The following is a 26,465-nucleotide window of genomic DNA, read 5'->3' as shown; positions in this document are numbered from 1 at the left end:
ATATTTTGTTAAAAAAATTTTTGTATCATAGGCCATGCTCGCAAAGTCTTTCTACTAACAAACAAGTGTCTCTTTTCTGGTGCTTGATAGGTTAAAAAGCGCTAGCATTTTGATGCAGAATAAAATGCATTTAAAATTTTAAAACGTGCCGTATTCGCGATAATCCCGAACAAATTGTAACAAGTCGCGAACTTTATGAATTTTTCACGTTCAGTTACTGAAGCGGACCACAATAATGAAGTTATATTGCTGACGGAATGTTTATTGCAGTAGGAAATGCGTTTAACTTGCTCATCGAATAAATCAGTTTATCCGTATAATAATTTGTATAATTTAACGTCGATTGAAGGAAGGAATACGTTAGATTTTAGATTGATAAATAGCGTCTCTCTACATTATAATACACTGATATATCCTAACTGATAATCAAATCAAATCAAATCAAAATCATTTATTTACATACAGACACATATAATGTATGTATTTTGATGTAGCTTAAAGTAGCTAAACGGCTTTTATAAAACTTTTATTATATTGATGAAAATAGGGATCAAAGTTTGTTATAGGAAGAGCCCATCAGTTCTCAAGTTGTGTGATAATTAACTTTTCTTAAGGAACAAAATATTTTTAATCACAGGATGACAAAGATAAACTGTTGGAGACTGAAAGCCACGCGAGCTGGTTATATTTTAATTAAATTACTTTATAATAATTACGGTGCAAGATCTGCGATCCATGCGCCTGTTTATGCTTTAACATAACACAAGGTTGGCTCTAACACAGAAAGGCTTATATAGTTCTTCATTTTCTTGCTAATTCAGCAGAATTAAATTCCCTCCCGAATGTTTGAGAAGACTTTAATCATAATAAGGCTGACTAAACCACCCATCTGAGATAATAAACATTTTCTACAAAATTGCGATCTTGAATAGCAACTGCGAAAGATGTTCGACACAGACAAAGGGTAAAATAAACACCTATCTGAAGATCATAAACATTTTCTACAAAATTGCTGTCTTGGATCTGCGAAAGACGTTCGACACAGAGGGCAAAATGTGAGGACCTAAATTATTAGTTAGGGTTGCCCCAAATAACACGTTCGTAAATTAATTTCGGCGGGTACTTAATCCCCTTATTTAGATTGCGCAGCGGTGTGATAAACCCAGTCCCACGGGCGAGTGGGGATTAATGGCGCCTGCGTTTTATCGCGCCCAACTCAACATCTGAGCCTAATAAAAAGTTACGAGCCACTCGACTTGGGCTGGACAGACGGGCGGTCAGGATGCTGGGAAACGCCCACGTTGCGGCGCTTTTTGAACGCCGTGAAATGTGTAAACGAAACGGAACATTGCTGTAAAACATGTAAGATGAACTACTAAATTCTTGATATAGAATGGGTGGAAGAGTTTTCGTTCATTCACTTCATTAACTTACATAGCGGGGAATCCTAAACATACCCTTAACCCTAGTATTGATTTGAAACAGCTTCAAAAAATATGGGGCTAGTGTCCAGTTAAATCACTGAATTCGAGAATGAAAAAGACTTCGAGAGATTTTTTTTTTTTTTTTTTTAATGCATAACAAGGCAGGTATTTGACCACAATCGCACCTGATGTTAAGTGGGATGCAGTCTAGGATGGTACATATCTGCCCTGTAAGTGCTTATTCACTCTCGCCTTGAAGAGGCCTGGATTATAGTTTTCGGGAAAGACAGCAGCAGGCAACAAATTCCAGTCCCTAGCTGTTCGCATTATAAAAGAGTCATCGAAACGCTTAGTGCGAGCTGGTGGAATGTCAACAATATAGGGATGGTACGCTAACCTGCGTCTGGTTCCCCGATGATGGAAGGGGGCTGGTGGAATTAATTCGTGTAATTCTTTCGCACATTCTCCGAAGTGTAGCCTGTAGAAAACCGATAGGGATGCTACCTTACGGCGATGGTCAAGTTCCTGGAGCGCCGCTTCAACAAGGGTAGGGCTGTCGATAAGTCTTCTGGCACGCCTTTCCACCGAATCCAAAGCAGCCAAATGTTTCTTGGCAGAGCCGTCCCAGAGGTGGCAGCAGTATTCCATGCAAGGTCGGATCTGTGCTTTATAAAGCTGCAGCCTTTGCTTCTTGGAGAATTACTGCCTTGCCCTCGAGAGGATACCAAGTTTTTTGGCAGCAGTTTTCGCTATGGATTCGATGTACTCGCCAAAGTTCAGCTTGCTGGACATTTCAATGCCCAAGAGTTGCAGTCGCTCGGTGATTTTGACAGGCACACCTCGGAATGTTGGAGCCATAAGAAATGGACTTCGTTTTGCGGAGAACAGACACGCCTGTGTTTTTGACGCGTTAAATTGGACCAGGTTGGCATCGCCCCAATCAGAGACATCCTGAAGGGCCAAATTTAAGCGTTCAATTAAGGACTCACGACAAGACTCGACCTCACGCCTGTTGGCTTTTGCGTTGGATATATAATTGGCTGTCACTGTCGTGTCATCTGCGTACCCAAAGGTGCCGGGTTTGAGCAGATCGTTGATATGCAGTAGAAAAAGAGTTGCAGACAGCACCGAACCCTGAGGGACGCCAGCGTCAATAGGTTGTTGACTAGAAGTGTAGCCCTCAAGGACTACTCTTATTGATCGTCCCTCAAGAAAATCGGAGATCCATTTGCACAAGCCAACAGGGATTCCAAAAGATGGAAGCTTGTTTAATAGGCTGCCGTGCCAGACTCTGTCAAACGCCTTTGATACGTCCAGTGAAACGGCAAGGGCTTCACCATGTTTCTCAATGGCCTCGCTCCATAAGTGTGTGGCATACACGAGAAGATCACCTGTAGAACGACCATACCGAAACCCATACTGGCGGTCGCTGAGTAGGTCATTTTCTTCAAGGTATGACAGGATTCGGCCATTGAGGACACGTTCCATTATCTTGCAGAGTATAGACGTAACAGAGATGGGTCTGTAATTAGTTGGGTCAGCACGACTGCCCTTTTTAGGTACGGGCTGTACGTTTGCAAGCTTCCATGATTTAGAGACTAGTCCAGTCTCAAGTGAGAGTCGATACAGGCGTGTCAGAATAGGAGACAACTCCGGCGCACAGTTACGCAGGACAATTGCCGGAATTCCGTCGGGTCCACTGGCTTTGTTTACGTCAAGAGAACGCAAGATATTTAAAACCTCTCTCTGCCGTATGCGGACCTCACGCATGGTGGAGGAGGCAGGGGGTAATGAGGGTGGCGTTTTGCCTGCGACGTCAAGACGTGAGTTATCAGCGAACAGGGTGGCAAAAAGGTTCGCTTTTTCCTCAGCAGAGTGAGCCAGTGAGCCATCGGGTTTCAGCAGTGGTGGCAGGCTGGGGCGACAGAAGTTTGATTGGATGGCCTTGGCAAGGGACCAAAACGCTTTGGACCCGGCTGGGTAAGAAGCAAGTTTGGTGCCAATGCGTCCAATATGATCATAGCGAGCCCTGCGTAACGCCTTTTTGCAAGACTTGGAGGCTTGGTTGTAGGCTTTCTTCAGATTGCGAGTGTCCGGTGAGTCGCGCGTTCGAGCATCAGCCCATGCCAGAAACGCTGACTGCTTACACGCTTCAGCATGACGGCAATCAGCATCGAACCAAGGGCGAGCTTTGCTACCTGAGGCGACGTCTGAGTAAGGAATGAAGAATTCCATACCCAGGCGTATAACTTCAGTTATGGCATCGGCGCAACTCGTTGGGTCTCGAGAAGAAAAGCATGCCGGCTTCCAAGGGAAAGATGCGAAAAACTGACGCATCTCATCCCAATCTGCTGACTTGTATCGCCATACTCGTCTTACTCCACAAGGGCCACGATCGGATGGGGAGTATGTCGATACAGTTTTCACCAGGCAGTGGTCAGAAGTTCCAAGAGGAGCAGTAACCAGGATGGAATATCTGTCTGGATCAGATGTCAGCAGAAGGTCAAGGCAGTTGGCTGTGTGAGTGTCGACGTCCGGGACCCTGGTTGCACAGTCTATCAATTGGGAGAGATCCAGCGTCAGAGCGAGTTTACGTGCCTCTCTCCCAGCGTGGTCGGTTACCTGGTATGGAAAGAGCCATTCCTGATGGTGTGCATTGAAGTCTCCCAAAATTACCAACTGCGCAGAGGGGTATCGGGCTAGTGCCTTATCAGCTGATTGGCTGAGGTAGTCGAACAGCCGGGTTGTCTCAAGGTCTCCACTGTGCGAACGGTAGACACAGGCATAGAGTAATTTCTCTAGGCCTGTGTCCACTAAAACCCAAATTACAGAGAATCCAGGAACCTCCAGGCATTTGAGACGCTTGATGCAAATGTCATCGCGAGCATAGATGCAGACTCCCGCCCGGGCATGGAATTTGTGTTCTAATGTGTACCCAGGGTAGAGCAAGTACGCTGCGTCAGCTGGACATTTGATCTGCGTCTCAGTGAGGAACAGCAGCTGCGGTTTCTCAGTCTCAAGGTGGTGGTGGACTGCAGAGAGATTGGAGTGCAGTCCTCGTATGTTGGTGAGGTGCACTTTGAGTGGGAGGACGTGCAACCGCTGTTTAACTTTTTTCCTTTTTTTGTGTATCATTTTGAGAGTGAATAAGTGGAGGGAGTATGGCAGTTGAGCGAGGCGTTTTCATGTATGCCTGGAGAGGCAGACAGGGATAGCAGACCGCTTAGAGCCTGACCTGGAGACCGCGGGGACGCCCGAACCCCCCCAGGGATGGCCACCTGGTCCTCCCGTCCGGTCGCCAACCGGCAAGGTGGAGCATCCTGGGATTTTTCGCTAGGTGGCGGGGCAGCCTTTCACGTGTGGCTGGCAAGCTACTTGGGCCCCCAACTTCCTGCGGTCAGCCAGCGGTGCACTGTGCTTCGGATCCCGCTAGCCTCCAGAATCAGGCGCCCGATGCGCCTACCCCGTCGAACTCAGAACGGCAATGTCACGATCCACGCAACTGCTCAGACCCATACTCCCGAACGGCTTCCCCAGAACACGCTCCGGAACACGGTGTAATAACACCGTTTGGCGGTGCGGCTTAGTCTGGGGGGTGGTGACCAGCCTCGGCCGACGCCTACCACCGGAAATTAGCTACTCATTTGGCACCACCCAGGGGTCACTTGTGGGGTCTCAAGGGTAAACCCACGGAAGCGAGTAGCATTAACCCCCAATTTGGGAGACTAGATTCCAATTTGTATACTACATTTAAATATTGATCCTTTCAAGTAATCCGCTTTGTGTTGTGCACCTGAAAAAGCAAAAAAAAAGCATTTGAAACGTTTGTCTACAACGACCTGGGAGTTGTCATCACCTCCGAAAATTCTGGTTCCCATTCAACGCGAAATTTTCCACTGCTCAAAGGCTTTGTTGTTGATATTGGTATATTTATTTTATTGTAACATGGATGATATTAATAAAATACATAATCTCCAATTTATGAATCTTTAGACGCAATTACGAAATGTCTTGATATTGTTTTTCTTAAGGACAGACAAACAGGGAACGGGCAGCAGCGCTCTCCCCCGCCTGCCAAGCGTGGGGATTATGGCAAAACCCTCCACTATAGTGGAGGAGGCTCAGTCCAGCAGTGGACTATAATGGGTTGTTGTTAATGATGATGATGATTGTTTTTTTTATACTCCCCCCACACCTACAGGACTAGTTTTATTGCAAAATAGCTTCTATTACGACTAAATACGACTGAATGAGTAAATACAAATACCACCATGTTGTTGGTATCTTGATTTGCCGTCAACTGTTTATTAAGGAAGATAAGTAAGCAAAGAACACGCGAAGCCCTCGACGTATAAGATTGAGTTTATTATTGCTTGTGCCAATTTTATTTATTTATCTTAGCGGGCCTATTTTCTCTGTACTAAGTAAATGATATTTAATTTTCTCGACTCGTGGATGTGTGTAGGCGTTTTGATTGGTTGTTTTAGTTGGATCGAATTGATGAGATAAATAGTTTGTTATTTCTATGTAAAGTTTGGAAGGAGCTTTTGGCTTGAGACTTCACTTTATTAGTCATTTTTGTGTCTTATAGTTATTATGTTATTGCTGTTAGGAAAACTTGTGCGTCCTTTGTATTAGAATAAGGACATGTACCCCATTTATCCCAGACGCTTATTTTGAAAAGTTTTCGTGGCATAGTGTTCATGTAAAACAATATGAAAAACTTTTACATTAACACTACATTCAAGTTGAAGATCTTGTATTGTATTTGAAACAGATGCGCATTTACAAAAATAAAGGACTTTTTGTTCCCATCTTTTATTGCTCTTTACGCATAAAAATTCCCCCAACCTAAAAAGCTCTTTCGTAAGAACTGAATTCTTTATAGTTTTAAGATACATAACCATCAATTATATTGATAACAGCAGTTTTATTTCGACACACCACACGCTCAGTACCTCTAGTAGGAAAAACTTTCGAGTTCGTTTCGTTGCGTATTCAAAGTGTCATCGAAAAATTTTGTATGAAAAATTTTGTATGAAAAATTAAACAGCGCCCCCTATATTATAGCCGCCCTAGGGGGCGCTGTTTAATTTTTCATACAAAATTTTTCGATGACACTTTGAATACGCAACGAAACGAACTCGAAAGTTTTTCCTACTAGAGGTACAGGGCGGTACATATAAAGCTTTGTAGTTCGCCAGTCGAGGAGCTGGGCGGGACGACAGGATGATCATTTATTTTGATGTGGGAAAATGATTACCTTTTATTTGTGAACCCAATATGTTGTACCTAAATAAATTTTTGGTTGGCGAAGAAAGGTATTTTTTTAGGTTTTGCGTTTAAATGGCGGTAAAATGGTCCCGACCCCGAAAAGTGGAATCGGTGTAAAAAGTGGTAACGTTAGTGTCTTCAGGGAAATGAAGACACTAACGTTTCCACTTTTTACACAGCATTTGGTGCAATAAACCCTAGGTTTGGTTTAGACGGGGAAAGAGTGAGCAAAGTTGCTAGGTCATGATGAGTTTTGAGATGAAATGGTCATAAGTGATGTCAATTTTCAGAATGAATCAAATCAGTAAGTGGGTAGATAAACCCTACATTAGTGGGGAGAGAAGGGGCAAAAAAGCTGCGTAGATAGTGGCTTCTGCGAGTGATGTCTTACCTTACAAACAAAAAAGGTTACCTAATCCTAATTTTAAGCATAAAAAAACACGAGTATTATTTCTAAACAAGATTTATTTATTTTAAACCGATCTCTTTTCACTCGTATTTTTCCATATAAGGGAGGTGGGAAAATTCCCTCACGTAACGCGAGATCTCTCCCGCTTTCAAGGCACGTGAATAAACGAATATCGTGCACTCCGCATCTCTTTGCCGGGAGGGTCTCCGGAATTCAGAGTTATCGGTTTATATCGGTTACGGATGGATACAACCGTCTAACCCGTCTATTCCATTCACACCGTTTGCGGAATCCAGGTTTCTCACTTTTACAAACGATAGCACATCAGACTAATGCATTTTCGTGGGATAAAAGCACCGGTACAACAACATTAGATGAATCCATTCATTCAAATTAAATCAATTTAGGTATTTTGAAGATGATTTAAAAGATGTCACAGAGAAGGAGTAAACAATCACCAAAATCGGCAACTAATGCAGTTGTCGAGAAAGTTAAATAAAATTACCACAATAATTATTAATTATTATAGTCTAAATGAATGAGTGTAGCCCGAACAAAAGTAATAAAAAGAGTCGTCTTATTCGATTAATTTCTTCTCGCTAGATGTAATGTAGATACTCTAACTACCAAACGAACCAAATAACAGAGGTAACGATTACCTTTATCAGAGTAATTGTATCGGAGAATATTCCGAACATGTACCTAATGTGATCGTAAATTACAAAATAGCCCAGACTCTTCGCAGTAAAATACGAATACTGAAACTGGGGTCGTGCACTTTAACATATCTTTACCATTCAGCGTTTTTTCTCGTATTTCACTAGTTTCGGCCTTTCATTCTGCTGAAAGTTGTGTTCGTCTCACAAAAGGCTCCTCCAACGAGGTTGAATGCGAACAGCATTCGATATTTCGGAGGCTCTTTCAGTTTTCAGGCAACACAGACGCCGTTTTTTATGAAATGGCGCTCGATACTCAATCATAGAGTCGTATGATACCTAGCACGAGAATTTATTGGCATAGATACTAAACGGTGGAATAACTGATGAACTTCACATACCATTAATTCCTGCGCGAACGGTCGTTGAGCGTCACTGGCGGCCTCATCTTGTTATAGATAGTGCGCAATCCAAATATAATATTATAATCTTTGATTGACGCAGTCGTATATAGTTCCCAGCCACGCATTAAAGGGTTGTTATCGTTATTAGTGTGAGAACGTCAATCCCATAGAGGAAAGTAATACATTGGGTGTAATCCTCAGGACACATGCTTGCCACATCATTACTACGTGGACCATCTTGATTTTTTCCATTTACCGCTTGGAAGGTAGCAATCACAATTCACAATTAAATCCGTGGTAGCCAAAGAAAGTGATTTTTCACTCTGTCGGTGGTAGGTTAATTTTTATTTTTATTTTTATTTTGTCGAATCGTTATTTGAACGACACACTGTCACGTTTGACATGTCAGTTCTTTTTCGTTCATTTTTTTTTTTTCTTCTCTTCTCTTTGTTTTTTTCACCTCACTATCTTTGTTCCTTGAGTTGCCTCGCGTGAAGTGGAGAAGACATAGGATTGGTACAATTTTATTGTATTGTCCGTGTTTGTAAGTATGTAATGGAAATAACTTTTTATTGTAAATTTTTATGTTAAATGTTTTAAATAATTTCTTCCTGATAATTATCGAATTGTGTCTGTGTTATATTATTATTAGTATTGGTTTATGTTCGTGTCCACGTACCCCGCGACTAATAGTTGCTGCGTATCCCTTCTGTGCTGTTTTAGTTTTAAATTTAAATCTATATTAACATTATTTTCCTTTTACACCAGCAGGCTCGCCGGTAGGGATGCGCAGTAGCTAATAGGGCTTCCCGCTGAAAATCAGTGTCGGGACATCCTATAAGGTGTCCCAACTAAAACTGAGCGGGCGCCCTATTAACATGCATTCGTCTTTTTCTTTTAAAATCTGTTGTATTGTTTTTTGTAATGTGTGTTAATAAAGTTATTTATTATTATTATTATTATTATTATTAGTATGATTGATATAAATATTAAATGATCTTTGTAGTTATTAATAGCTCTTAATAAACCTACTTAAACATATATGAAATCACAGTGTTTATTAGCTTGATGTACTGCGTATAAAATTGATTTTGTTAAAGTTTATAATAATATTAATATTGAGTTCTGTCTGAAAATGTAGACACTGGAATGTTAGTCTAACAAAATGGAGGTACGAAATCTATTTAACAAGATTAGGTTTCTAAATACGTGATTCTAGTCACGTCAATAGATTCCCAGGGGCGGAAAGCGTTGGCGAGGTGTCATTATGTTCGTGAAATTCCTGTATTCCTAGCAAGTATACTGAGTAATGAACGGAATTATCTCTGATACATTCTTTTTGTAAATACGAGTGTGAATTAAATCTTTAATCTTTACTGAAAGAGCCAAAATGCAGCTGTCGAATTAACATATTCTCGTATATGAATTTGGATTAGCAACCATCATCGCATTGATAACGAAAATTATTTCGTTGCGTTCAGTTTTGCATCCTTTACTTCTTCTACTGCTGTCTTTATTATCACTCGTAGTTGAGTTGAGACCATTTCCCAAAAATATTTTTTGTTTATGGGTTTGAAACATAGTCAGTTCTTACTGAGACGGGTCTTTATAACTTCAATGAAACCAAAATCTCAAAAACAAAACAAGTTTAATCAATAATCACAACATAATTAATTTAGACAAATAACAATTCAATGCCTATACCAAACCTGAACCACTCTCATTCTCTTCACCTTCTTCTGGAGGAGGAGCATCCCGTACAGCAACGCTTCTGCTGTAGGTGGGCAGCCAGGGACGTAAATGTCAACCTGAAGCGAAAAGAAAACGCTTGATGCCTGATTCGACCAAACTTTATTCCGAGAATAACTCCTGGTATAACTGGCACATTGACAGTTTCAGTATGGGAAATATGTCAAAACTGACGATTTATTCTGAGATTAATATTTACTCTTGTTTAGTTGAATTCACCCTAAGTCACAAATACACAGTTTACAGACAAGCAGAACGTAAATGAACCATAGAATATAATTATTACAACCCGATCGGGCTAACTGCGCACCTCGATAGAATGCGACTCTCCCTCACACTTATCCGCACAGCTCCCCGAATTTGCCCTGTCCGTATCACAGCGTCTATGTGACGTTACTGTCGATCTATCAAATAAATCAGATCATAATCGCTTATTCCGTGGAAGCTACGATGCCATATACCTACAGAAAACCAATATTTGACGCAAAGAACGTATCGAAAACAGATTTATGAACTCCATTTTGTAAAACACACAAAATAAAACCTCTTATCCTAAATGCATTACCATAATCTGATTCGTTGCGTCGTCGTGAGCAAAAATACAAGTTTGAGTCGGATTTAACGAGACATGCGATTTGATTTTACAGTGCCAATCCATAATAATAATATACCACGAACACCGTTTAATGTCATAAAGTCACCAATAAATACGTTAAAAAAAATACATATTTTTTTTATTTATTATTACATTATTTAGCCGTTAAATCTTTGATTTAAATAGTGTCTTAAATCCTCTTGAGGTTTGTCTAGACACTATTGTTCTCTATAACGTCTATATTATAACGTCTCTGAAAATGTTAGTGTTACTTCTAATAAGATTATTTCCAACCGTAAGTTTGCCTTCATATTGTTGAAATGCTTTCACGAAATTGAATCGTTATTTACAACCAGACAATTCTCAAAGGGGTTATAATGGAAACGTCGAAATACACAAAGGTCTCCTTAACATGCCGCAAACTAATATTTGCCGACTAAAAACAACAATACACAACCAATATAACTCTGGAGGATTCGAAGTAAAGCGAAACACTCAAGTAAATCAACAATATGTGATGTAAATGACAAATATTTGTTTCATTTGCGATGTTCTGTTGTTCTTCGAAGACTTAAAGCGTTAAAAACACTCCGTCGTTCGAGTGCCCTTTACGACCTCTTGGTGTTTTAAAGCCTGTCAATATTTCGTTTTTATCCAACGCCAACGCCAAAAATTTAGAAGGAGAATATTTAGGATTAATGCAATAAAATAAGCCGTGATTATTATACACCATTCTGGTACCTTCCTACACAGAAATATTATGTCCTATGGTTTTCGCTTGTATATCACTGATAAAGTAATGAAGTCAATTCGACAGTTACTGATAAAACTTTTCACAGCCCTGAAGCTTTTTATCTAGTCGCATAGCAGAATGTTATTTAATCCGGCATCTAACGCCTTCGTGATCTAGTGGTAAGAGACCCTCTTGCTTGACACTGACTTCCGATGCCCTCGTACTAAAACATCTGATTGTCCAACGATCGTGATTTTTCAGTTAGGTAATTCGCAAAGGCATACCAATATTGTTCAATTACAGAAGAAAAAGCAACTTACGGGTACAATCCTGTCACACCCTCTAACAGTAGAGTACGTATAGTGGTAGTAACCACCACCGTTAGCGCAACTGCCCATCGACACCACCCATCTAGGCTCGGGCATCATGTCGTAGGTCTTCCTAAGGATCGGCGCCATCTTGTTGGTGACAGTACCCGCCACGATAATGACGTCTGTCTGCCGAGGAGTCCCTCGAAACACCATGCCATAACGGTCCATGTCATATCTAGAAAATGAGAAAAGATATTTAGTAGCAATTTGAGCCGATAAAGATGATACTCGTATTCATATTCCAAAATGTAACTCGTTGTTCGAATCCACGACTACGTTATGCCACGTCTAAGTTAAAGGTGCAGGGAACTACTTGACAGATAACTCTTATAGACCCATTTTAGGGTTATGTCTGAACCCTACTTGACAGGTTAAAACGGACCTTTCTTGTTTAGTTTAAATAAAGGTCTAGTTTGAAATTAAAATCCATATATCGGTCTGAGATCACCACAGTCAGAATATGATAGCAAATATTAACTGATGGAGAATAAACATTACCTATCTATTTATTTGAAGCTTTTATCAGCCACAAGTTAAGATAAGCTTGAAGCTATACACAGACATTAATTAAGAAATTGTTAGACTTATAGGTGGAAGAACTTTTAACATGGCAACCAAGTTCGAAGCACTATTAAAGTAACGTAACTTTAACCTATCTCACGTCGAATGGAAGTTTAAAGTTGGTTGTTACTAGACTTGTAAGTCTGTATTTATTGGCAGCTGTCCCATCCCAAGAGTGTTGAAATACCTAAAGATATTTTGGAAATTGCTGTACATTTTAGTTCGACTTCTAAACTAGATAAGGTTATTTGCGAAACTTGAAGATGATAGATTTACTTAGCGACTAGTAACGTTGCTTGCCATTTGAAATCAAATGCAGACATGGCCTTATAGAGGAAATTCTAATACGAATACCCGAACAATAGCATTGTCAATCAGCGCGAACCGCACGTTCAATGCAGTGCAAGCAAATTGAGGCAAGTCGATCAATGAGTTTCAATTCTGGAATATTTTGGTTGCTATACTAAACTGCCATTTAATGCAGAACGCTTTTATGAAAAAGGCTTTTAAAGTTAATTTTCACTTTGTCTACCAAGATTTGTGATTTTACATTAAATCCCGATTTTATTTGACTAACATGGTTAGTAATTGCGTTCCGTGTTCCGTGAGGATTACAAGATAATTAAAACGCACGAGTGTTTGCTTAGGCTTCGTATATTGTGTGGACGGTCGCCCGTTTGCTTTGGAAGGATCTAAACCTAGTCCGCATTGTGTGACGTGCTTATAATTTCAACTAAAGGGCAATTAATTAAATCCTTTGTTGAGAGTTTCAGAGCTTCGCAGTCAACAATTGAAGCTTAATTAAATGAAGAAAATTACCAGGAGTTGTTTAAAAGCCACGTTAATTTCAATCACTTCGGTGATTCAGTTACCAGCTTTCGCAATCATTCAATGAACGTTTCTCCAATTCATGTCTTAATTGTGATATAATTTCATTATGTTTTACTTTCATAACGTGCGTTGAAATTTCACGCCACACATTGAGTGTGTAAATCATTGCTCGAAATGAGGCATTGATGAATGCATCGGAACAACAAAGATAGCAGTGATGCAACGGGCCGACGCAACGAAGGCAATGGCGCGTGCCGCCTCGTCGGTTGCGAGATATCGATCTGATTACACTCTGGACGGAACAAGCATGTTATGCTCATTCAAGCGTCCAAGATAGACGTAGAGCTGTGAACGAGACTGATTGTATTCATCATTATCAGCCCTTATACCACTGACTGCTGTAGGCCTAAGATGCGCGCCGCGATAAGCGGTTATCACGCCATTTTATCGATTTTTCCCATACATTTTGGCGTCGATAAAAGTTATCACGTCGCGCATCTTAGGCCTACTGGACATGGTTTTCTTAAATGCATGATCACGACAATGAACTCCATTCCGTAACCGCGTAACAAATGTAACGAGGGAATATAGGTATTTCTGAACACACACTGTACTAATAGGGAGTTTATCCTTCTCGGGCTTAACCAGAGCTCCTAAGAATACTACGATATTGTAGGTATTACAATTAATTAACATGTGTTGTACTATTTCGAAGTGTGGATTTTAAAAGTCTGATCTTCTTCTTTTCGTGTCGACAACAAACCTACACAGTGTCAGCCCAAAACTCCGCCACAAGAGTGATTGTATCACTACACTAACAAACACTTGTATCTGAATATTTCACGAAAACGGAACGGAACGTGTAATTCGCGTAAGTATATGAATTTAAACCGAATTACTGAAGCTAGACGATGCGTGGTGAAGTTCAACTGCAACTGACATGAGCTAGTCACGCGTTTAGCACACATAACCACTAAGTATATGTATGTATTTGGGCGAAATAGAAGCACATAATGTATCAGTAATAATAATAACAAGGAATACTGATATTTTTGGGCCTTAACGCAATTTCTCCTCAATACGGGCACATGTTCTTTGATTCTCAGAAAAGAAAATTCTTATGAATGTATGAATGTGTATAAAAAGAAAAGTGAAAGATTCCCTTACAAAAATATTAATTTAGACATACAAGGGAAGACATCTTGCAAATAAAATGAAAGCGCCAATCTTGTCACTCGAAGAAACACGTCGCTCGCTCCATACCAGTCGAGATAGAGGAAAAAAAGTAATATTTCTCCAATGAAACGTGTCAATCTCCGAGATTGCTCACGACTCATTTGTCACAAGTTGAGACGTTTCGTCTTGAGATAAAACCAAGTGGCAATAACATTCAGACGGGGGAATATGAGATGAAAAGGATCCAGATTAAAATCTTATCAGGTACTCAATAAAAGAGGAATAGGGTAATAAGAAAACAGGCGTGGAATATACCTTGCCGGATTAGTGTTTTCAAAAAACAACTCTAAGGTTTTCAAAGCTTAGATGAATGTATCAATTCTGTGTATGTTCATCAGTAATGTGTCTATCTATACCATTCACTTATACGTTAGGGTCTACAACATGACTAGCCAATGAAGGTGACAGGCATCTTCTGGGCAAGTTTGTCTTGCTTGTGTCTGCATAATTCGTATGAGTATGAACCTTGTGTATCCAGGAACTGACTAGCTAATAAAACATCCAAACATCAAGCCTACATTAGTCCATGAGACTTAACTATCAAAACCTTACCGGCTTGAGTTTGTGTCAGCCACTATACCATTCAGGAGATCTCAAAGTATAGGTACATATAAGTAAATGAAAGTGTATTATTATGTGCTTAACGCCATTTTTCTTTTGTTTCAGGTGAGTGTAGTCGTCTCTACATACTACATTGTGCTGCTGTGACCCATGCAGTTCATGTATGAATGCCAGTTTGCTTAGATATAGCAGCATCAAGGATTACAGCAAAAGTAAAATTTAATTCAGGTTTTTTTACTACATTATTTACTCTTAACTCTCCCAGGTTAGTCATTTATCACATTGTTTGAGGAACTTCTTATCCGCTGTACGGAAATTTCGTCGTTTAACTCGTAATCATTTTTAAGACCTGAAATTGTAATAAATGTTAAAGGTGATGAATGAGGATTATATTGACCTGGGTGCAGCGTAGTGCATCATTTCAAGGGCGCAGCAAGCCAGCCCAAAGGTCAGGGGCCAGATGGAGTTCTTGCGGCCCCAGTTGAGGATATCGTCAGCTCGTGCCACCACCCACTCTCCTGTGGACTGTGGGATTTAGAATATTATTAGCAGTAGCAGCAACAAAAGTAAATGATGAAAGAATATGAACTTGAACAGTTAACAAAATATATTTTAAATCATTGGGCCATTTAGTCTCCATTGCAAGAGCACGATCCTATCAAATTTACCAGAGGCAAATGGAAGATTTAGCCTAAAGAAACTAGATCAACTGCAAATTTTTCGTGAACCATTAAAAATGGAAGCTTTCTTTTTAGATCTTGCAACATGTTTTTGCGTATTGAAGTAAGATTGTGTCGATAAAGAGCCCTCTAAAGAAATGTTTTCTTTGTAAAAATTGGTCTGCCTGTGATCTCACGCGGGTTATTCTAAAACTTACCATCAGGTGATCCGTCTGCTCGTTTGCCTCCTATCACATAAAAAAAAAAAAAAAAACAAATTGGAATCACGTTTAAGCTCTCACATTCTAGTTCAAGCCCAATTGCCCATTTATTAAGTCCCCGATACACAATCTCGTGGTTGTATCTAAAAACAATTCCAGTCTAGGTACTGGGATAACGCTTGCCTCTAACGTAACTGGATCTGTGCAGGGCTGTCCCACATGTCTGGGATTCATCGAGACTTATTCCTCGACACAGGATTAATTTTCCATCCGAAAGGCTTTCGCGCATACATGTGGAAGTTTTCCAACTAGTTGCGGCAGATGGTATGCATTAGTTTGAGCTAGAAGTCAGTTCTTTGAACAAAAAATTTTTTTCGGGGTATTAACAAGATCAGTGGAGTAAAAAAAAGACGTTGCTTATTTTGAATGATTTATGATTGTGAATGAATGCTATATCAGTCATTTGCCTTTTTCATATTTAATACATTATCTTTTCATGATCTGAAAATGTTGATCCTGAACTGTCGCTTACCTTCCGTTGGGAAATCCCATAAACGAGGTGACTAGAAAACTACTTGTAAAATGATTTTCACACGCAGTATGTTGCAGAAACAAATAATAATTGTTAATATTAATGGCTCTTTTAATTTGCAATAAAATTACGAAATAAGCGTTGGTCGGATACAATAAAAGTAAATTAAAAGCTATGAATTAAGTTTGTAATTTCGAGTTTCATACAATAACACTCCAAGACTCCAAGGTTCTCTGATATTGTTAGAGAGAAATGTAAACATTTTCTTGTAGGTAGGTATATTTTCTCAGAAAACGTTTTCGCGATTTCGAGGATGGATATTTTTAGAGGTCCTATTTTGTGAATGGATTTCAGTAGGTGCTATTCTATCTCAGTTTCAGTTATACATAGAAAAAGTTTTTCTTCCACTATTAAATCTGTAATACATTACGTTAGTAGCAACCCTCAATGAAAAGTATTTGTGGAACGGTTCTCATTCTCAACGATCGGACAATTTGTTTCTTTCGAATCAGTTGATCCGGGGATTGCTTTGAGCTTAGAACTAACGCAGTCTTCTGATAAGAGAACTTGCGCGTGTCGAATTATTCAACTAGCTAATGTCAATACGCATAAACTAAGTATCTTATTTTTCTTAGTCTATGCTATTTTGCGAATCAGTAAAATTATGTATATTTAGTTCATTTGTTTTCTAATTATTGTGTTCTCTTGCTGTAAGGTTCGATTTCGTGGTTGGAAGTACGTCACTGCTGACCGCTAAAGTAAACATTATTGTTCATCAATAAACTGGCCGTATGTTAATTTTCCAGATGGGGTAAATATTTAAATTTTCATCGCTGGCAATTTTTCAGGCTCTCCCACCTCTTTATTTACAGCCAGCAAAGCCTTTTAATTGTAACCACATTAAAATTGCCCGTGTTTAATTAAAATTTACTGCAATTCCAGATTGCTGGAATTAATTAAGTTTATTCACACATGGATGATTATTCAATTACCCAGTGCATTTGCACGATAAAAGCATTTAACAATATCCTCGTTTAATTTAATACCGATTGTGGTAAATAATTTCCAATTTCGGAACACAAAGGCATTATAACATTAACGTTACTGAGGATTTTTCGGGTTAGTCCCAACGGCCCCGGTGGATCTGCCCCGTCAACGGGGTGGATGGGAAAAAGTGTTTCAACGTCCCCGGTAGTCATAGTCTTAGCGTTCAACGGGGTGGTTGGAACACATCAAGTGTCAACCACCCCGGTATATCGTTTAACGGGGCGGATGGATCAAATCAAGTTTCAACCACCCCGGTATTTCACTAATCGTGGCGGATGACACAGATCTAAAAGGTTCCACCTCGGTATTGCATACCGAAAATAAAACCTGTTAATAAAATAAAAAATAATAATATGTATATAATAATCAGTTTTATTTAACACTGTTTAAAAAATCTTTAGGATAAAAGTAAGTTTAATTGTCACAAAATATTATTGTCATAAACCTAAAGATTACGTTTAGAATCACAGATGCGCAATTGCATTAATCAGTCAATATTTATAACACACTAATAGTCTAATGTGATAAAAAGTAACTCTAAAATTGTTACAAAATATTATTATTTAAGAATCATAGATACGTATTTTTTATTTGTTTGTATTGGACTGGGTATGTAGGGGTTAGTTTCTACGGTATCCTTCCGTTTGGCCAAATTACTTTTCGCCAAATTTCACTTCGCAAACAACTTATGTGCCGCGGCAGCGGCCGCCGAGCGCTAGAATCACCTCTATTGTTAATAAATCATTTGGAAATTTCGATAAAAAGAATGAAATATAAAAAAAAATTTAGAACAAATTTTATATTAACTACTCACTAAACAAAATAATAACCACAAGCTAATTTGTATTCCATTCTATGCACCAATCAAATTATTTTGTAAATAGTTTATCGTGAAATATTTTTGCCAAATGAAACATTTGGCAAAACATACTTTGCCAAACAATAATTTGCTAAACAATAATATGCCAAAAACGACATTTGCGAATTAAAAGTTTGCAATAAGTTTGTTTTGCCAAATAAGAATTTGCCAAATGAAAATTTGCGAAACATTGTTTGCGATGTGATAATTTGGGAAACGTTTTTTGGCCAAACATTAGTAATCCAGTTTCTACGTATAATAAGTATGTATTTACAAAAAAAAAAGTATTTAAGTATGTTTATATCCGTTGTCTAGTACCCATGGTACAAGCTTTGCTTAGTTTGGGACTAGAAGCGCAGTGTAAAATGTCTAAGGATATTTATTTATTTATTTAATTTATTTAGTTACATTAATCAGTTGTTGATTAACAATAAAAGTAAGTTTAACTGTCACAAAATATTATGGTCATAAACTTAAAGATTACTTTTAGAATCACAGATGCGAAATTAATAATAAGACTCATGTAAACGTTTACACTGTTGAGATGCTGACAGATTTTCTACTTGATTTGAAATCACTTCATAATAGGAGGCGTCGCTGAGCAGTGTGTTTAACAACTCTATGATATTCGGTTGCTTTTTTTTATTGTTTTATTAAGCTTTTTGTGCCATGCCATGCCTCAAGCATATAAGTAGTCCGGTGTCTCTCTCCAAATACGCACCAGATTGGAATAAACTCGTCTCGTAACCACTGACTGAGCATTTGCGGAAAAGCTTGCTTTTTCCATCGTCAGGGCTCTGGGCAGCTATGTACCACCAACCGTTAAAAATTTGATTTTGTCAAGTGTGCTGTACTGCCTCATTTGCCTCAAAATCAATTTTTTAATAGTAGGTAGTCTGTAAAAAAAACGGGTCACGATTATAGCAAATGTTGTGATAGGGATATAGACATACGATTTTTGGTTTTACAAAGGTAATACGATAGAGAATAATACAAAGTAATAAAAACCACCGGTTATAGAGGCATTTTTTGGAGAAATTTATCAAATAACCAAAAAAACACGAATTTAAAAGCAGATTTTTTTCAAAAAGTATCATTTTTTATTATTTGTTGGCCTTTTTTGTGTATTTGAAGTATTTTTTTAGTATCGCCTGTTATTTAGCATTATTACTGTTTTTATTTTATCAGGATATACCGCTTAGTTTAAAAGTTATTACGTTTTCTTTACAATAAGTAATTGGAAGAAAAAAGATTCTATAAGAAACTAAACAAAAAATTCTCAAAAATTTTTTGACCTCTTTTTTGTTGATAAAAATAGGTCTAGTTTTATCTATTTTCATATGTACACTTTAACGTGACTCACACTGTATTTTGTAACAATTTTAGTTTTCCTTGTTACTATTTGTTAGTGAGGAGTTTTAGAGTTACTTTTTATCACATTAGACTATTAGAGTGTTATTAATATTGACTGATTAATGCAATTGCGCATCTGTGATTCTAAAAGTAATCTTTAAGTTTATGATCATAATATTTTGTGACAATTAAACTTACTTTTTTATGCTGAAGATTTTTTAAACAATGACTGTTAAATAAAACTGATTATTATTTACATATTATTATTTTTTATTTTATTAACAGGTTTTATTTTCGGTATGCAATACCGAGGTGGAACCTTTTAGATCTGTGTCATCCGCCACGATTAGTGAAATACCGGGGTGGTTGATACTTGATTTGATCCATCCGCCCCGTTAAACGATATACCGGGGTGGTTGACACTTGATGTGTTCCAACCACCCCGTTGAACGCTAAGACTATGACTACCGGGGACGTTGAAACACTTTTTCCCATCCACCCCGTTGACGGGGCAGATCCACCGGGGCCGTTGGGACTAACTCGATTTTTCCCACACTTCAGGGTTCATTGTGAAAATATGGGATTTAAAAAAATATTCCAGTGAGTTCTCGAGAATAATGGAATCGCGAATAAAGCAAAAACTCACATTTTATTTTTCAATTGGGAATGTAAATTATGTCTAACGAACGAGCTCTCTTGGCGCGAAGTGGTTTCTTTTATCCTTAGCGTCCCGCATATAGAATGCAGGATTTGGCTGAGAGCTTCTTGAGAGAGGTCAACGTATTAATCAAAGCAATGATATTATGTCTAGGCTTGCGCTTGTACGTGTACAGATAGATATCTTGTACGTGCCTGTCCAAAATATAGTCAGTGGACATTATAAAATTTATTCGGACCCATATTTTTGGGACGCTAGATAACAGGTTTCATTTTACTTTTACCTAGTTAAAATTTCACTTCACTGTGTAGATTGGATCTAATAGAATAGCACAGCCTTAGCTACTTTAACTGCTCTCTGCTGTAACATAAAAATGCTTTGTCAATCTGTATCAAATGTTGATCACTAAGGTGAAAATCACGAAAGAAACTTAAAAATGTCAAAGTCACTTGGCCACAATGAGCAAACATGGTGAGCCTCATACATAACCTAAAGCCTGAGACAGCATTAATATTCTACTAGATCTACGCTATCCGAGATTAGAGGAAGACAACATTCGTGACTGATTATCCAAATTAGTCCACGTACAGAACCAGCATCTGTCTCGACTCTCGCTTGACCTATCCGTTTCCGTTGCTATAGCAACGACAGCTAGTTCGTTGGAACATGATTCGCTGAACAAATGTCGCCCGCTGTTTCAGAGCACAAAGACTATTGTTTATTTTTTAACGCGCTTCGGAATACTTGCTGGATTTCTCGCAAAATATACTAACGAGGGACTATCGGGCTTTGCCTCTGATTTGAAATACGTCGTGTAACTGTATCAGCCATATTAACTAACCTACCAAGTATTTTCTTATTCTTTCTGTTTTCCTAACTTTTGATATGAATAAGAAATGCCTTTTGGGACAATTGAAAACGGAATTGGGTTTTAATAAAAATCTTTTATTACACACTAAACAACAATTTAGGTAGAGCTTTGCGAATTGTATTAGTCGCGTAAATTAATGCCACTTAAAATAAATAACATTTCTCAATACCTATTGTTAAGATGAACAAAACAATTTATTACTCCCTAAAAATTCACGATAAATATCTTGAGCACGAACTTCATCGTAAAACAAACTTATCCTTTATCTACAAAACAAAAATACGTTCAAGAACAAAAATGCTTATTCATTTTCAATATCAGAAGTGAACATGTGCTGAAACATGATCAGCTTTATCAAGAACACGATCCCGTACAAATCGGTTACCTGTCCAGGGTAAGAATCTGTTACCTGTCCAGGGTAGTGGAAAGGGGAGTATTTCCTGACTTCCCCTGGCCTGTCCGCTTTGAACGCATGGGGAGGTACAGGGGGACGTTTTCTGGATCCGCTGCTAGCGTGCCTGATGCTATGTCGCATGGTTAACCCATGGCTTGAGATGGTGCCAGGAAGGTCGTTTGTGTCCAGTGATGGGGTGGACGAAGGAGGCAGGCTTGTTGAGGCAGGGTTCTGGTATAGACCGATGAGGCTGCGTTGATGGTTTCTGTGGAAGATAGAGGTTTTATCCGTTAGAGACTTTTGAATATCTTAGCTCTGTTGTTTGTTGTGGATGAGGACGGATTTTTAGTCGTAAATGTTTGAGGATTGCGTTTACGATTAAGACTTTGAGGAACTGAGGTTTTCTTTTGTTAGAGTCCTTGTAAGACGAAGAAACATCGAAATAAATACTGTGGCACTGTACCATTACCTACTTTACGAGTGCTCTGCCTAAAGCCATCTTCGATGACAAAAAATACTTCGATATAGGATTTCCTAAACAAATATTTTCACCACATGACCTAAAAAATATTCGTATTACCTAAAAATAACATCACGCAGCGCGTTCCCTGAAAACCGGATCATATTCGATTAAAATCCGGGGAATATTGGGTGGTTTCTATAAAAATTCCGCCCACGGGTTATGCGTTTGACAAGTGCTGTCACTGGGGCTTTGACAGGCGCGAGTCGCGTGCCGAATGAGGTCGGGCTCTGACGTTAATTTTAGCGAAAAGGTTCGATATGTTGTCAATGGAAGTTGTGATTGGGTTGTAAAGGTGGGTGCAGACAAACGAATTTACATGAAAAGACATAAAAGTAGTAGATTTTTTGCTATTATCTTTTCCAAGCACTTTGACAACTTAACTATGAAAAATCTTTACAGAATTTCTATGAATAAAGATGATAGAGCGGATGAGATTGCGAATAACTGATACAACATCTGCTCGTGAATCAATTACTAGTTGAACTTTAGTTAAGTTAGTAATTCGTTTTTCTCTTTGTAATTCACATTTCTGAAGGAGATTGACCCTTTTGCTTATTTAACTTATTTTAATTAAAATTGTAAGGCAACTCATATTTGATTCATTAACTTAGTTCAGAACTGTAACTGCTGCTGAAAGAAACCGCACTTACATTTTTTCATTGCCTACCAACTTTTCCCATTCATCACAAAACAAATTATACTGCAATAAAGCTGAAACAAAAAGTTCTACGTTTTTTCAAATATGTATACGTCGGGAATATCTGTCAAGCGCTCATTAATGTTTAGGGAGAAAAGGAAAACGTCTGCCATTTTTATTTTGTGAACAAAACGATGTTTTATTAACAACCTTTTGTTTGCCTCGAGGAATAGATTTTCTTATAAACTCCCTCGGGTTTACTTCTCATATCTTTTGCTTTACGGTTCATTGCTAATGAATTTACGAGAGGTTATTGAACAATGGAATATTCACATGACGTGGGAGACTGATAATAATTATTAAAGGTATCATTAAACTAAATTATTTTAGCCTCTTGTTGATTTGTTAGGATTTTACGATACTTGATTTTACGTCATACTTTTTTTTTTTAGAAAATAGCGGCAATTTGTATTGCTATAAATGCCACATAAAATTGTGAGATGTAATGAGATTTTAATGTACGCAATAAATGGCCACTTTTCCGGTTATGTTTGAAGATATATCGTGTTTTGCTATAAAAGTGATAACACATCACTAACTCTTTCCACGTTGTAACGTGCATAGAGAAAGCTCGCTTATGGTGTTCTGCAGGACTGGTCTGCAACTGGATCACCTCATTTGTTAACCTTCCGGTGCTTCAATGGCTGGCCATGTTTGCTCGCAGCTATAAAAAGAAACTAGGCGATCTAGGAACGGTTAGCACCACCTAGCTATCTGTGCTACTCTGAACTTTATGGGTGTAGACAGAAGAATCAAGTTGCACGGTTGTTCTTGTGTGAGTTTTGTCGGATATGGTCATATTGAAAGTTAGTTAAGGTGTAGGTGAGCTGGCAATGTTGGGATCGCTACATTGAACTAGAAATGTGCTCGTAGTACAGTTTATTCTGTAATCCAAGTATTTTTAAATGCTGATTGCCTGACTTTGTGGTTGCTGTATCGGACAATAACCACCGCAATTGCGAACACACGTTTGTAGTCACAGTCACCTATATAATACTTGTGTAGTTTAATCATATCGTATTTATTAAGCCTAGGTGCAGACCAAGTTGGACGATAGTTGGGTCGGGCTGTTGATCAGTATGGAGATGTATGAAAGGGCGCACATTACGTCGATTTGGTATCGGCCGATTCTCCATACAAATTAGAATCTATAAGCCCAGCTTAGGTACATTTAGCACGCTGAAACCATAAGCATAGCGGATTATATAAATAGCAGATTATACATCGCTATGTAGACAGCATAACTTTAAACGACTAAACCCTCGTAAACGTAATTCCAGAAAAGGATGAAACTGAAATGTAGACAATAATACAAAGCGACCACTAAACCCGCTCGCTCACGCCCACCCAACTATCCGGGATGAGCGCAAAACAATTAAAACGCGGGGGCTCACACGTCGGGACGGCCTACATTAATTTTGAAGCAGGACGCGTGTCTGCGGCAGACCCGGGATCTCGCAGTGGTGAGGCCGAAAAATGTGCGGTTTTAGGGCTCTTGCCCACGGCGACTTTTTGTAGTGATGCTGTCGCGCGTTTCGTAAAAGAGCGACAGCATCGCTACTAACGCGCGTTAGTCGCATTTGCAACGCGCTACTAAGTGCATCGACGATCTGGTGAAGATCGCGGGAGGTGCCTGGATGCGAGCGGCGCAGGACCGGTCTTTGTGGAAATCCTTGAGGTAGGCGTTTGTCCAGCAGAGGACGTCCTTCGCTGAAACGAACGAAGTAAAGCGCTACAGCATCGCGACTGTATCATTGCAAACGCGCGAACGTCGGACGACATCGGGGGGAGAGCAGAGGGAGGATGGAGCAATCGCATGGTAATTTTGTGCCACACGTTTGAATCGCGATAGTATTGCGTTTGCATCGCGACAGAATCGCGTTTATGTGGGCGAGGGCACAGCTAGCGACCGCATTGCTACTGTATCGATGCGAACGCGCGACCGAATCGCTACTACATCGCTACAGAAAGTCGTCGTGGGCGAGGGACCTTAGCAATTAGGCCGCTTTTACACCAAAGCGGTGTGCTTTTAGATCGCTACACATTTATCATGCGCAAATTCTTTGTTCGCGTCACACATACACATACTTCGCCCGCATCACTCACTTGCTTTGAAAGTACAAATTACCTCGCTGTGCTAGGGTTTTCCCACCAGACCTGTGCTGTGATGTACGAAATCAGGAAAAAAGAGTGATCTAATAAATTGCCTCCGTGATCCAGTGTCAAAATCGTCTTACTGATTCTTAGAGTTTTTCTCTCAACTCTCTCTCCCTCTCTTGGAGGTTTTGGATTCAATTTCCAGAGATACAGTGTCCTCGCGGGAACTTTCCGTATGATCTCAATGCCTTTCATGACACCACATTTTCCTCGCATATCCTTAGTTTAATAGCAGCCTTACGCTTAGGGTATGCAAAACCGAAAGTTTATCAAAAACCGATTTTTTTTTCGGTTTCCAAGAAAAAAAAACCGGTTTTCGGTTTTTAATCGGTTATTATTTTTTTTTTCAATTAACTAGTAGTTACATACAGCGATTTGTTACGTTCTGTCCGTTTTGTGTTAGATTACATTATTTAAGAGAGGGTTATAACAGTTTTGATAAATTTAGCTTATTCATTAGGAATTATAGGCACATAGTGCATAATGAATAAGCTAAATTTAACTCAAGGGATGGTAGTTTATCTCCATTGTACGTAATAATTGTCAACGAATACGTTTTTAAAATTCATTACTCTGTCGGTTTTTAGTATTTTGTTAATTACCACCATGTAGGTACGTAATGTACATCAAAAACGTATTTGTTTACAATTACGATTGATATAAGCAATATCTTAAATTAAAAAGTATAATAAAATGTAAAAAGCTTTATTTGTGAACGTTAGGTCATGTCAGGTGGCGGGCGCGGGCGGTACGAGTCTTAAATAATTATCGGGGATTCCCCGTTCAAAGGTAAACGACGGAGTAACCAAGTGACAATGTTTCCAATAGGTAGGACAGCCACAGTAGGTAACACAGAGTCGTTCAGGTGAGTGCCAGGAAGAGGTGCAGCAACCGCAGTTAAGGAACGGCTGGGACGAACAAGGATAGGCGCATCCAGCTCGTAAGCCTTGATAGGGTTACACTGGTTGAGGCGCTCCTTTTCAAGACATGGAAGCCTGCGGGTAACGAGCCATTGGACGTGGAGAGGGTCATTAATTGTACACATATTTTCTACTTTGCCGAACATTTGCACGAGAACGGTTTGTTCAAAACATATGAATTTGGTCTTATTTAATACAGGATTAAATGCCCTTCAACCGTCAGGAAGACCACTTTTCGATAGGGTAAGTCCTTTACGCGGTATAACTTGAAAACCGAAAAAGCGCCCCTTTCGGGGGCCCCCACCACTTAAGCACAACTCCGTTGAAGTCGAAAACCTAGGAGAGTCTTTATGGGCAACTAATGAAGCCATTAAAGCACTAAAATCTTTAGTAGGAATTATTTCCGATTTAATTCATTTTTGTGTTTAATTCTACTGGCCTATTATAATAAAATGATATTGCTTATTTATGAAATTGGTTACGTGTAATACAGATAGAATAACCGATTTAAATCCGGGTTTCGATTTTTAAAACCGGTTTTAGAATTCGTCGAAAAAGGGCGGTTTTTCCGATTGTTCGGTTTCCGATTAACCGGTTTTGCATTCCCTACTTACGCTGAAAATGCTAATGGGTGGAAACTGAAATTATAGAGGCGAAATAGTGGCAGTTAAATTCTTTCTTTCAAATAACTTTTAAAAGTTCCTCAATTTAATTTGATTGACTAAATAGAAATTTGATTTGTCTGAAAACTAGGTAGTAAGTAGACTTTC

At 39.0% G+C, this 26,465-nt stretch overlaps 2 protein-coding genes across 2 annotated transcripts in view; one reads left to right on the top strand and one right to left on the bottom strand.

Moving 5' to 3' along the window:
* LOC135080902 (phosphofurin acidic cluster sorting protein 1) overlaps positions 1-26,465 on the top strand; it is a 203,123-nt gene that overhangs the window by 118,775 nt on the left and 57,883 nt on the right. The gene's annotated exons all lie outside the window — the stretch shown is intronic.
* On the bottom strand, positions 9,799-22,093 carry LOC135080431 (NADH-quinone oxidoreductase subunit B 2-like). The gene is made up of 5 exons (XM_063975064.1): positions 21,979-22,093; positions 21,414-21,663; positions 15,202-15,329; positions 11,565-11,790; positions 9,799-9,975 (listed from the first exon to the last, which is right to left on the bottom strand). The coding sequence occupies exons 1-5, from the start codon at positions 22,020-22,022 to the stop codon at positions 9,859-9,861; spliced, it is 765 nt and encodes a 254-aa protein (XP_063831134.1). The 5' UTR covers positions 22,023-22,093; the 3' UTR covers positions 9,799-9,858.

This window comes from Ostrinia nubilalis, chromosome 18, assembly GCF_963855985.1.
Source record: "Ostrinia nubilalis chromosome 18, ilOstNubi1.1, whole genome shotgun sequence".
Taxonomy (NCBI): domain Eukaryota; kingdom Metazoa; phylum Arthropoda; class Insecta; order Lepidoptera; family Crambidae; genus Ostrinia; species Ostrinia nubilalis.
The sequence above is the reverse complement of the archived record's forward strand: the minus strand, read 5'-3'. Positions and strand labels throughout refer to the sequence as shown.

What these genes read in the sequence shown, in the direction of transcription:
- LOC135080431 (XM_063975064.1), bottom strand. Translation starts at nt 22,022, where the DNA reads ATGATCCGGTTTTCAGGGAACGCGCTGCGTGATGTTATTTTTAG. An exon ending in CTTTCCACTACCCTGGACAG is followed by an intron (nt 15,330 to 21,413) that starts GTAACAGATTCT and finishes TAAATCCCACAG; the next exon opens with TCCACAGGAGAGTGGGTGGT. An exon ending in ATGCACTACGCTGCACCCAG is followed by an intron (nt 11,791 to 15,201) that starts GTCAATATAATC and finishes CTCATTTTCTAG; the next exon opens with ATATGACATGGACCGTTATG.